We start from the raw sequence: 13,233 nt of genomic DNA on the forward strand, positions 1-13,233 counted from the left end.
ACTCCCATAATCCCTGGCTATGGGCCACTGTGGCTGGGGATTATGTGAGTTGTAGTCCAAAAACAGCTGGGGGGGCTAAATTGAGCAGGTCTGGAACTCCTAGCTTATGTTTGGGAAACTTTCAGGATATCATCTAGGATTTGTTTTTTTAAAAAGGACAAAGAGAAAAACAGAAGACAAAAAAGGATGGACATATAAACGGTGAAAAGATCAAGAATGGCCCCCATCTATTATTATACATTAGTATTCATGAGATAAGTAGGAAAGCCAGGAATTTATTTTCACTATACAAATGACAATCATATAAAGTCACAGTAATGGATAACAATAATCAAGTAAAATATAACCTCATAAAACAATTACACTTCCATTCTTTCAACAGCTCACTTTCCACAAAATGCATGAGAAGAAAACACACTGTTAAGCCTTGCCAAAAGTTTATCCTCTTGTAGTTGGAATTCATCTGAGGAGTGTGTAATCAATATAGCTTGTTTATTTCTGCCAAACGCGTTTCAACCTTCTTGGTCTTCCTCAGTGGCATTTAAAACAGCACTCATACAACTTCTTCCTCTAAGGCATCAATAACATTCTCCAAGTGAAAAATAACCTTGTATTGTAAACCTTTATCTCTTGCCTTCTTCAGAAGTATTAGTATTCATGAGATAATAGAGAGTGGGTGGGTTGTTTTTTTAACACTCCAGTTGGTTTTAAGTTCTTCCCCCACTTCGATTCATTCAAGGGTTATAAGAGCACTACTACCCACTTTCCTAATTCCCCAGTGCCTTTTTCCCCCACAGAGAAAAATCTAGTCCACCCTCTTTATTTCTTCTGTATTTCTGCTGTTTACTATCCCCATAGAACTTTGGTGCTTCAGATCAGTATTGGACATTTACTTCAATTAATTCTAGCCTTTGTCTTCGACTACATCCACCCTGTAACAGGAAACCCTGAATTAACTTAACTACCAAATAAACTTTTAGCTCCTGAATTCTAAGGCAGATGTTCAGGAGCTCCACTTCCTTGCAAGACTAATTATGACACACACAACTCACAAAGATGGTAAATCCATTCTGTAGCACTAGCCATGCAGGAAAAACCAGAATTCAAGCACCTCAGACCTTGGATTGGGAGAAATGGGAATTCTCTGCCTTTCCAGAAGCTGCCAGGATATTACTTAGTTCAGACCCCAGGCACATATGTGGGTCATAAGGTACTATGTACGTGATACTCCCCACCCTCACTACAGTTACTTCACAATGCTCTCAACCAACCTCTTTTGTAAGCTTTGAAGCAGCCTGTGTGATGGTGAATGTAGGGAAGAACACTCTGTGTTCAAGGAACAGGCAAAGGCAATTGTAAGATCTATGCTATGCGGCCTTTCTCTATTGAAAGGCCTGCACAGGTCAGCTTGCACTGGTTTTACCTTTGGTTGCTGTAAGCAACACACATCACAGGAGAAGCATCAAGATTTTATTTCCTTTATTCAACAGTACTTGGTTAAGGACAGTCAGGCCTATTTCTCCCAACTCTTTGCAGGGTTCCTGCCAACACACAGAAAATTTGTTAGGAGAAAGTGGCCAGAATACCTCCTTAGATCTTGAACATCCTCAGATTCCTTCTTGTGCACAGAGGAGCTATCCTATTACCTATTCTTGACCATAAAGCTGAGTCCCACGGAGAAGCAGGTCAGAGCTCCATCACATGAGCAGCCTACATTCCATCTGAACAGTCAGAATCTACAGTCTCAACCTGCAATTCTACGACGAATCACATGGCATGGGTAGGTTCCGGCAGATAACAGAGATCCTTCTCTCCCGGGGGATCTTCCTCCCATCGAAAAAGGACTCATCATCCTTAAGGATCTCATGGGTGAATTCATAGCGAGCTGGCCCTCTAAACACAAAAAAGAAACACCAGTGAATTACCAGGATTTGAAAGGGCTTCTGTTTCAAGCAGGGAAGAAACACCATCAGTGTTCCTTCTAATTTTTTTCATCAGCGAGTGAATTTTTTTCTGGGCAGCAATATCAAGGCAGTGTGCGCACATGTGCATTCGTATGTGCCAGTGCCATTATAGATGCAACACACACACACCATTAATATGGAAGGAAACTTAGAGAAGTGTATTTCACAATTATATCTATTTGTGAATTTGGATTTTTACTTTCTTTTGCTTCACATTTATGTATAATAAAGACAGTAAAACATTTTGTAACCTGTTCTAGAAACACTGTTGAAAGACTGCATATAATTTTTAATACTCAAGTAAGTTACTTTTAATTTTTTAAAATAAAATGAAGAAACTATTGTGGGGTGGGGGAGTCCTGTCCTGAGCATCACAGAACAAGGAGGTTGTACTGCAGGAAAACACCAGCTCTCTGCCATACAGAACTTTGGGGAACTTATATAAAAAGAATTGAAATTTTAAGAAGATTTTTAAAAAATTAAGTATTGGATGCTAGTATAGTGCCATTGAAAGAATACTCAATCTGGAACCTGCATGGCAAATCTGAAGTGAAAGGGAATTTTGCAAGATAATTGCTATTGTTATCTAGCTATTCTAGATTACTAATTGGTATTGTTATCTATTTACTCTAGACTATTAATATAGCATCTTTAGGATTGATAAATGGATACATGTGTCTTGTTCATTTCCTCCACATAGATCTCTGGATCTTTAAATGCAGCACAATTTGTGTTTCTAAAATCATTGGCATCTTTTTCATGGCCTCTTTGTCTCCACACTTTGCACGGTTTCTTTTTCATTTTTCCTCCTGATTCGGCGTGCATCCCATTTTTTCTGCCCCCATGATCAAGAGGCAGGCAAGAGCCTTGTGCCTCAGCACCAAGACTTGGGTATTTTGTATCTGCTTGTTCCTTGTGCATTGGGAAGAGGTTGGGGTAGATCCAACTCCATTTGAGAAGGAAAGATCTCCAGTTCTGTTTTCAGGAACTGACTGCAGCAGTACAACCTATGGTTCTACACTCCATAAACAGCATTTGTATACTTCATGTATACGCGCCTTAAAGATACACAACCTGTCTCTCTCTCTCTCTTTTGTAAATTCCTCTCAAAGATTACTTCTTCTCAGAAAGCATGATTAACTTATGGAACTGACTACCACAAAATGTGGCAATGGGCAAGAGTATTCATCACTGATTGGTCCCCCATCAATTTGGCTCTCTGCCATGATAACCAAATGAAACCTGCACCTCAATAACTGTATACCTCTAACAAAGCAACAAGAATTGGCCATCATTTTAACTCCCCGCTTGTGAACTTTCAGACGTGCACCTGTCTGACCATGATGAGAAGGAAAATGCTACACTAGACAGACCTTGGTCTGACCCAGCAGGGGAGCAGTTCTTGTTTCCTTAGTGATTGGAGCACAGTGTTCATGTTCAATATCTAGAACCCAGGACTGATAATGGGAGGGGAATGAACTCAAGACGTGTTTGTAGTGGTGATGGTGAAAGGACTTCATGGAGGGATAAGAAAATTAGCTATCATTGCTAGTAGGTACTGAACAGAACTTCCATGTACAGAGGCAGTGTATAGCAGATCACGTGAACACACAGGGAAACAGCTGTTGCTTTCATGCCCTTATTTATAAGCCTTCTCAGAGGCATCTAGGAGGCCACTGAAGGAAACAGGATGCTGCTGGAACCTTGGGAAGCCAGCTCTTATGTTGCTTATTACCTGAGGATATACAGAGATCGGCGCTCCAGCAGCAGATCCAGCTGATCCTGTGGATTCTGTTCACTGATCAGGCGCATCACGCTAGAGGACAGAAGAGACAGGCCTGCAACGGTGCAGCCACAGAACTGGCAAAGGGAAATTGGAAGAGTTGTAAACACAACTTGCCCTAATGCCTGCAAGACAAGTGCACCCAAGTCTCATAGACACAGCCACCCCATTGTAGCCCGTTAATACCATTGGAGGGGGGCAGGAAGCACTAAGGAAAGGGGGGGGAGGGAAGAACCATGGAGATCTAGGGAGACACAACATTTGTAACTAGAGCACACATTTTTCCGTGCTCAAACCGTTTTTACATTGTCAATTTGCAACAGGGCATCCTGGAGATGAGGTGCTTTGTTGTGGAACAAACCTTCGCAGACAAGTCTCCTCCATCAGATACAAAATCATTTCCATCAGAAAGCTGAGAGGTCAGAGTGTGAGAGTTCGGCCTAGTTCCCACTAAGATGCAAAATTCGCATCTCCCACTAAGATGCTAAACTCAGTAGGAGCTGGACTCTAACCTCTAAGGGTCCATAGCTCTGTTCAAGTGTGTAGCAGCAACTGCAGTTCTGGAGAAGAAACACCTGACTCAATGCCAGGGCTCAGAATCCACACTGTCTCCCTCCCAAACCTACATTCAAGAGTATCCCTGCCATTCATGTTGGGCGGGGGGGGGGGGGCAGAATCCTCTCCCTCACATATCACTACCATTGTTGCTGCGATATCCCATTTTGCTGGGCCAAGGAGAGGGGGAAACCATCAGATTAAGGGCCCATCCGGTTTCCCACAGCTGCCAGTCAGATGTGTCTGGCAAGTCCACAAGCAGGGGATAAAGACAACCCCACTCCCCTCGCCTGATCCCCTTTCCTGATTTTCAGAGCTACACCGCCTCTGAATGAATCTCTTTCATTTTGCCAACATGGCTAACAGACCTCTCTTCTCCAGATATTTGTCCAAACTCCTTTCAAAGACATCTCAGCCAGCACATCTTGTGGCATAAACTGAGATGCTATAAATTAAGTGATGATGAGTGAAGAAATGTTATCTTTTGTCTTTCCTGGATTTACTGTCAGCTTCATTGGATGACAGCCCCACACCCACCCCATGTGCTAGCATTATAAGAAAATAAATTCTGGAGAACCAACAGAACTGACCTGCTACAATAGGCAGAGAGCATCCAGCCACTTGCTGTTTCCTGCAAGAACCCTGCTTACAAGCCACACATCTCATTTGTTCAACCTGAACGACCTGACCTGCTCCTCCCAGGGACATTCCGGATTGCACACTACAACAGTTTCACAGCATATCCACTAAGCGTGCTTCCCACCTACCTGTGTTTGTACATTGCAGTGGCTGCGCCTGCTAACTTGGCAACGAGGCACCTTTTAACATGGTGATTCTCTTTATTTAGCAGCAGGAGAGTAACTGGCCCTCTCCACCCCCAGCACTATACCTCCAGTGACTGTTGCTGTGGTCTATCTGATGTTTCTTTTTAGATCGTGAGCCCTTTGGGGACAGGGGTCCATCTTATCTTATTTGTTTGTTGTTATTTCTCTATGTAAACCACCCTGAGCCATTTTTTGAAGGGCAGTATAGAAATTAAAGTAATAATAATGACAACAACAACGTGTTGTTCACATATCTGATGACACCTTTTGGTTTTATTTTTGTATTTCAATGCTATAATGTTGCATATGCATGACAAAAAATAGCTGTATTTTCCCGTTTTAGGAGGGCTGCTTTGCTGTGTAGTGTGGGGTGGGGTGCACGGTTCATTCAGCAACTTGACAATTTTGTTATTTTTTAAAAAAAAAATGCTTGCTGAGGGTTTTGAACAATGGTGAAGCAACAACATTTGCTTTTCACCTATTTTAAATTAGTTGTGTTCTTCTGTCCCTCCTTCAGCCTCTGCCAGTGACTTTTTAATAATTTCTTTTCTAGTTCCTCAGATTTGTAAATATCTTAGTCACACCTCAGCTTCTGAAATGGTCTTTTTATTATTAATTTGTTTGCTGGGATTTTTGTGCAATTATGCAAGCTCATTTTCATTTTTCACCTATTGTTAATTAGCTGTGCTCTTCCATCCCTCCTTTGGCCTCTGCCAGTGGCTTTAAAAAACCTTTTACTACACATAAACCTATCTGTCAAACTAGTTACTTTCTATTTAGTTTACTGCCTTACAGACCTTAAGTGCCGTGGCATTTTGTCAAAGGGCAAACGGAATCAATGAATTTTAAGTGCCAAGGCAACAGAGCAGGAAGTAGACAGACAGACCTAACACAAGGGACACAATCCACTGGGAAGTTCTTCCGCACAAAATCCCTTTAATTTCTACAGGACTTGCACGGGAGAACTTCCCAACTACACAGAATCACCCAAGTGCACCAAGCTGCAGAGTTTTCTTGCAAAGCTATCCTGCTATCAGGATGCTGCTTCCCAAGAGACCACTCCTCCTGCTGCCGCAAGAGAATGTTTTGTAGCTCTTAAATACAAGAACTGCTTGCAGTGTTACCTTGACACTGTCCACGTGGGGCTTTATATAGCCAGCTTTATCCAGATCCAGGACATGGACTTGAGCGAGATGTGGCACTCCTGGGGGGAAAGCCGCATCTCGGACCCTTTGCAAGATCCCGTGACTCTCCTTGCTCCAGTGTGATTTTTCTGTCTCACGGTACTTATGAATCGCCTGCAGGAGGGAGAAGAGACTGACTTTTATTAGAGAATGTTTATCATATGGTTTACAAAAGCAATGCAGCAGTGAAGAGAATTCTCCAATATATTATAAATGGTCTAAGAGAGAGAGATGAGGCAACTATCTATGACTACAGCCCACTTCGCTCATGCAAAATCATCACACAGAGATCATGGTGGTAACAATCAGTCTGCAAAGATCAAGAGAAGCAGATGAGTCTCCACTGCTACTCCTGTGCTGCCTCATAAAGAGGTAGGATTTGGAGGCTGAGGATCTGCAAGAATATGTGGGTAGCATCACCTGTAGTCATTTCCCTTCCTCCCTATGTTAGGTACAAGGCTTGGGATGAAAGTGTCCCTTTAGCTACTGAAAGAGCACAAGTGATGGGTAACGATGGCAGGCCATGGGCCAAAAACTGGCCAACTAAAAACCAATAAGTCACCATTGGCACATCCTTTTTCATACAGCTGCTCCTCTGATCATGTTATCTGTCTCACATTTGGAAGTGGTTCATACATACATTTTCATTCATTGATTATCGTAGCTTTAAAGGATGTTTCACATGTGCGAACAGGGCAGTTACAGACAGAACTTGCCTCATAACACCTCAAGTACAAATGCTTTTCATGTATGATGCAGCAACAAGTTATCAAGCGAAGAGCAGGTACATGTGAACCAGCCTAGAGTTTCAAGCTCTTAGGTACATACTCTATTTTCAGAGTGCAGATTAGTGTCTCACTTTACTAAGTTTCATCTGGGGTTTAGTAGTATTTCAGATTGTGTGAGCCCTATAGTAGTACTGGATTAATTAATCCTGAGCAAAAAAATGTGCAGTGAGCAAAGATGTACACAACACTGTCAGAAAGAGATGTGAGAATCTTCTTGGATTAGACCAGGAGTCCATCTAGTCTAGCATCCAGTTTCCAACAGAGGCCACCTACATACTTTTTAAAACTCACAAGCAGGGCATGGAGGCAACAACCTTCCCCTATAGTTTGCCTGGCAGCAGCTCAGAGCCTGGAGGTTCAATTTAGTCATTGTGATTCTTAGCTGTTGACAGATCTCTCCACCCAAGCAGATATGTATCTAATTCCCTTTTAAAAGGGTCTACTATGCCAATGAACACCACCACATCTTGTAGCATTAACGGGCTGCAATCCTCCACACATTGATGATGAGCTGGGAGTAAGTCCCACTAAGTTCAGTGGGATTTAGTCCCATGCATGCATGGATTGTCCCAGGGGCGTAACTACCATTAGGCAAGGGGAGGCGGCTACCTGGGGGCCCCCACGTCTCGAGGGGCCCCCCAGAGGCAAGTCACATGTGAAGTGAGTGTGTGTGTATCAGTGAGGGGCCCATTTTAAAATTTTGTCTCTGGGCCCACTCCAGCCTCGTTACGCCCCTGGATTGTCCTTCCTCAGAGTTTGAATCATATTTTCTTTTGCCTGTCCTGAGTTGGGTGTCCCTCGCACTTACTTTATTTATTTATTTAGATTTGTGTGTCTCCCTACTCCCATATGACTCAGGGCGGCTTACAAGCAATAGCATACACAGCAACACAATTCCATAAAAATATATCTTACATAACCTCATAAGCCACAACTCCTTCAATACTCATTCCACATGACATAATAACCATGGATTACAGAATCACTCTAGGACCAGCTATCTCAGCGACGAAACCCCCTGCAGAACATTTCGGTCTTACATGCCTTATGAAAGGCCAACAGATCATGGAGAGCTCCGATTTTATCTGGGAGACCGTTCCATAGAGTCGGGGGCCACCACTGAGAAGGCTCTGGCTCTCCTTGATGGCAGTTTAGTATCCCTAGGGTAAAGGTGGAGAACCCAATCCGCTTTCTCCACACTGTGCACAGCTTCAACCCTTCGCCGGGTCCTCACTTCGTCGCCTTCCTTCCCCAACAAACTAAGAAGCCCCGAACGCTACAGCCTCTTCCTCAGCGAGAGGGTTCTGGCCACCCCACCCCGCGGTCTGATCCTTGCCCTTTGCAGCTCGACTGGATCCTTGGTAGGAAGGAGGCAGCTCCAGTTGCACCCACCCCGTCCCAGTGCGCGTCCTGGTAGCGGCGGCGGCGCAGCTGTGGTTCCAGCTCCCCGACCAGCAGCGCCTCCTCTTCCTCGCTCACGAAGACCGGCACCACCGACAAGCCGCCCGCCCGCAACCTCCGCCACAGCGCCGCGCTCGATCCCGACGACGGCGACGCCCAGGCCTCTAGCGGTGGCAGCGGCTGCACCTCCTCTCCGCACCTCGCCCGCCGCGCGCTCTGCTGCAAGCGCCGCTGGAGCTGCTGCCGCGCGGCCACTAAGCAGCGGTGTGGCATGACTGACCCACCCGTGCCCTGAGGCAGCGGCCGAGCCCGCGGTGCATGATGGGGCCGGCCAGCCTCGGCTGGTTTGCAACTTTGCAAAGCCGAGGTTCCGCTTTTCTGCCTATATTAGGGCGGTCACTCACGCCGTAATAAAGCGCAAGGCTTCCACACAAGCGCGTCCCCCAGCCCGGCAACGTCACGTCGTCGCCCCGCCTTCCGCAAGACCGACTACGACTGCTCAGAACTCATGCTGAACAGGCGCAGGAAGAGGAGCGAGAAGAACAGGGCATTTAGTCCCCTCTCCGCAGCTTCGACTGTACTAGCGTGTGAAAACCTTTCAGAAGTGATGTCAACTGCAGCTGATTTCCAGAAGAGCGCGATTAGTGTTGCTGGGCACAGGGCTTCGGTATGCGCGCTTCTGTCAACGTCTTTTCGCCGCGCTGCTTTCCACCCAAAGTTATGCTGAACTGGCACAGGGGAGCGAGAACAGCTAGTCTAACAGCAACGGAATTCACACGGTGAACTTAAAAATATAAAACCGGTATATTTATGCATTAGCAGCAACATTTCAACACGCAGCTTAACGTATTTGCATCTCACATATTTCTTTCCCCAGCTATCTCTAAAGCAGAGGTCACGCTCGGCTGCTGGGCTCAGGTCACAGTCGCCTAAGCTGCCAGGTCCAGCACAGGTCGGAGGACAGACTTAAAGGGCAGGGGGTATGGAGGCCCTAGACTTTGTCCCGGAAGTCCAGAGGTAAGAGTGCCTCTGGTCTAGCCCATTTCCCCCCTCTATGCACGTTCATTTGTAACATGTGAAAACAACTCCTTCTGGAAGAGTGTGATTTCAGATTCCCTGGAGCCTGCTTTACTCCTGAAATGGCAAAAGACACAGCTGTGAGCCCAGCTCCCTATTAGCTACTCTGCCCTCTACTGAAAAAACAGAGATCTTACCGCCTTTATGTATGGCAAGATTTAGGCGATCTGGTCTGCCTCCCCCCCTTTCTTGAGAACAAGGAAGTTCTCATGGAACTGGCATGATGGGACCAGCTGAGGTTCAGCTTCTGCATATATTAGGGCGGTAACTGATGCAGTAATAAACCGCAAGGGTTTTAAAACAAGTGTAGTGCACCCCTTCTGTCATAAATCTTCAGCTCAGGGACCCAGGAGAGATTGTGTGTGTGTGTGTGCTCATACATTTAAATATTACAGTTATGATATAGCATAATGAAAGTCAAGGAGCACAGTGAAAAAAATGGGACTACAATTAAATGTAAAGAAGACTAAACTAAAGAAGCCTCCAAATTGATAATGAAGACAATGAAGTGGTGGATAGCTTCTGCCTTTTAGGATCGCTTGTCAACGGTAACGGATACAACAGTCAAGAAATACACCGCAGACTAGCACTTGGTAGGGTTGGAATGAAGGCCTTGGAAAGGATATTTAGATGCCGTGACAAGTCTACCCTTACAAAGATTAGAATCGTTTGGACCATGGTTTTCCCTGTGACACTATGGATGCGAAAGCTGGACTCTGAAGAAGCAAGATAGAAAAAGCATTGACACTTTTGAACTTTGGTGCTGGAGAAGACTTTTGAGGATACTATGGACAGCCAGGAAAACAAACAAATGGATCAAAGAACAAATCAATCCAGAACTTTCACTCGAGGCACAAATGACCAGGCTCAAACTATCATACTTCGGACACATGATGCAAAGACCCAGCAACCTTGAGAAGTCTATAATGCTGGGAAAAGTTGAAGGAAAGAGAAGAAAAGGATGACTACTATCTACCGACTTGACGGCTCTTAATTAATCAATCAATAGCGTACTCCAGTTACTAATTTATATCCAGATCCAGTTACTCATGAGCTTAATAGGAAATAATTGAAAAATTCAGCAGAGCTGCTTATGGATAACTCAATCTGAATGTCAGCCATTCAGCCTTGGCGGGGGCGGGGGGGAGCAGAGGCAAGTCACATGACTGACTTCCCCAGCCGTGCACCCACCCAGGCTTCCTTCACTTGTATTCATTCTCCGAAACTGATGTGAGTGTTAAGACCTGGAGCTACCAGAACAGCAGGTCTTTCTGTAGTACCATGAAATGACTTGCATCGTCCACAATTTACAAAACCTTCAAAAAAAAATTGCTTTTTGTTGCCGCTATTCAGCCTCATTTGAGATTTCTTTACTTCATGAGCTGAGCTTCGGGGGGGGGGCATTTTAAAATCTTGTGTCTGGGCCCACTCCAACCTTGCTATGCCCCTGCTTGCATTTGCCATGAGTTGGATACTATGGCTGATGCAGGATCATTGGGAGAGGTGCCCGGAGCAAATCCTGGTCTAGTTTTGCTGGAGGAGTTTCAATTATTGGTCCCTGAGGATGTGGACAAGGTGTTGAGTTCAGCCGACCAAGAGCATGCTTGACACTTGCCCTTCATGGCTTATTAAATCTAGTAAGGAGGGAATTTTTAGCTGGGTCCAGCAGGTTTTAAATGCCTCATTGAGAGAGGGAGTGGTCCCAGCTTTACTGAAGCAAGCTATTATTCATCCATTCCTAAAGAAGCCCAGTCTGGACCCAGAGGATGTAAACATCTATCCTTTTGGATAGGCTGGCTGAGTTGGGTGTGGGAGGCACTGCTTGGAGCTGGTTCCACTCCTATTTTGAGGCCCGTTCATAGAAGGTGGTTCTGGGGGACTACTGCTCAACCCCCTGACAGTTATGCTATGGGGTTCCACAAGGTTCCATTCTTTCCCCTATGTTGTTTATCATCTACATAAAACTGCTGGGAGAGGTCATCAGGAGATTTGGCTTGAGGTGTCATCAATATGCAGATGACACTCACAGGCACGTATCCAGAGGGGCAGGCAGGGCACGTGCCCTAGGCACCAGCTGCAGGGGGTGCTAAGTGCCTGCCATGCCCCACCCCCAGCTCCCAACCACCAAAAACATTTTTTTAATTTTTAATTTATTATTATTATTATTATTTTTAAAAAAACCCTAATTCAATCCCAGCAGGTGCTGCTGGGTGGGCCCGCTGCTGCGTGGCCCGCACCCCCCAACTCACGCGCAGGCGTGACTTGAGTCGCGCAAGAGATCTCTGAGTCCGGGCGCGGGCACTCTCCCATTGGCTGCGGAGAGTGTGTGCGGCGCTCACCCAGCCCCGGCTACTAGGCATCCCTTTGAGTGAGCACTTGCCAATTATTTTCAGGCAGTGTTTTCAGGCACCTGAGAGGGAGAGAAAGGTAGAATAGATGCTTTCAGGCAGCAAACGCTGCCTGAAATGAGACCAAAGAGCTCGCTCGGCTCTTCAGAGCTTGAGGCCACACCTCCTTCTCAGGAGGTAGCTGTGACCAGGATAGCCCTTATTCATCTTCATCCTCTTTTCAAAGATTGAGTCCTTTGCCAGCATGATTCATATAGTACTTTGGTCATCTCTACTGCAATGTGCTCGATGTAAAGCTGCCCTTGAAGGCTCTTCAGAAATTATAACTGGTAGGGTTGTGCACGGAACCGCAGAGCTGCGGTCCGGCACTGTGGGGTGGGTTCCTTTAAGGGCGGGGAGGGTTTACTTACCCCCCCGCCACTTGCCCCCGTCCAGCGCGCGTATTTAATGTAATAATTGGGGCAGCAGGATACTTCCCTGCTGCCCCTTGTACCTCTACAATGCCGCCAGCTTTGACTCACAGTTTTGAAAATAAATTACTGCTGCCCAGTGCCAATAATGAAGTTGAAGAAGAAGCCGGCCTCCACTTCGGCGCCTCTCCGCCCGGCGGCTCCCCCAGGAGCCGCCGCCGCCTCCCAGCAGCCACTGAAAGCGGCTCTGCCATGGAGGACGCGCCGCGGCAACCCTCACTTCCGGCTACCATGCGACTTTCCCCCACATACAGAGTGGCTGCATTCTGCCGAACCGGTCTGGAAAGTCCGGAGGCCTTTACAATGGCTTCCAGACCGGTTCGGACACACCCCTAATAACTGGCCCAAAAAGGCAGATGCCAGAATTTTAAGTGAAGTGTCAGTAGGCCACAAGCATTACACCACTTGTAACACATCTGGGTCAGCTACCAGTTGGTTTCCAAGCACAATCACGGTGCTGCTTTGGGCCTTTAAAGCCCTACACCTGCTTGCTTGCATGCAGAAGGTTCCAAGTTCCCTCCCTGGCATCTCTGAGAGAGAGCTGAGAGAGACTCCTGGCTGCAACCTTAGAGAAGCTGCTGCCCATCTATGGCCTGACGTCGTATAAGACAGCTTCCTATGTTCCTAACAATACAAACATGTGGTACCTGCAGTGTGCGCACACATGCATTCAGAGTGGGGCCTTCCTGATTCAACCTGAGTGGGATCTAACATTAACTGAAAGGATATAAAAAAAATTGTGAGTGCATGCATGTGTGCACGCTTTAGAGGGAACACTGTACCCAACTTTGAGAATCCCTGTTCTAGATAATCTGTGTCATCCAAAACTGCCTGGAGCT

General features: G+C 46.0%; 1 protein-coding gene across 1 annotated transcript; it reads right to left on the bottom strand.

Moving 5' to 3' along the window:
- Positions 1 to 255: 255 nt before the first annotated feature.
- Positions 256 to 8,897, bottom strand: ALKBH7 (alkB homolog 7). The gene is made up of 4 exons (XM_053298622.1): positions 8,491 to 8,897; positions 6,251 to 6,424; positions 3,700 to 3,824; positions 256 to 1,893 (listed from the first exon to the last, which is right to left on the bottom strand). Exons 1-4 carry the CDS (start codon positions 8,770 to 8,772, stop codon positions 1,758 to 1,760), a joined length of 717 nt encoding a protein of 238 aa, XP_053154597.1. The 5' UTR covers positions 8,773 to 8,897; the 3' UTR covers positions 256 to 1,757.
- Between the last annotated feature and the right edge of the window lie 4,336 nt (positions 8,898 to 13,233).

This window comes from Hemicordylus capensis, chromosome 2 (assembly GCF_027244095.1).
Source record: "Hemicordylus capensis ecotype Gifberg chromosome 2, rHemCap1.1.pri, whole genome shotgun sequence".
Lineage (NCBI taxonomy): Eukaryota > Metazoa > Chordata > Lepidosauria > Squamata > Cordylidae > Hemicordylus > Hemicordylus capensis.

What these genes read in the sequence shown, in the direction of transcription:
- ALKBH7 (XM_053298622.1), bottom strand. Translation starts at nt 8,772, where the DNA reads ATGCCACACCGCTGCTTAGTGGCCGCGCGGCAGCAGCTCCAGCGGCGC. An exon ending in AGGACGCGCACTGGGACGGG is followed by an intron (nt 6,425 to 8,490) that starts GTGGGTGCAACT and finishes TCCCTCCTGCAG; the next exon opens with GCGATTCATAAGTACCGTGA. An exon ending in CGATCTCTGTATATCCTCAG is followed by an intron (nt 1,894 to 3,699) that starts GTAATAAGCAAC and finishes TTTTGTGTTTAG; the next exon opens with AGGGCCAGCTCGCTATGAAT.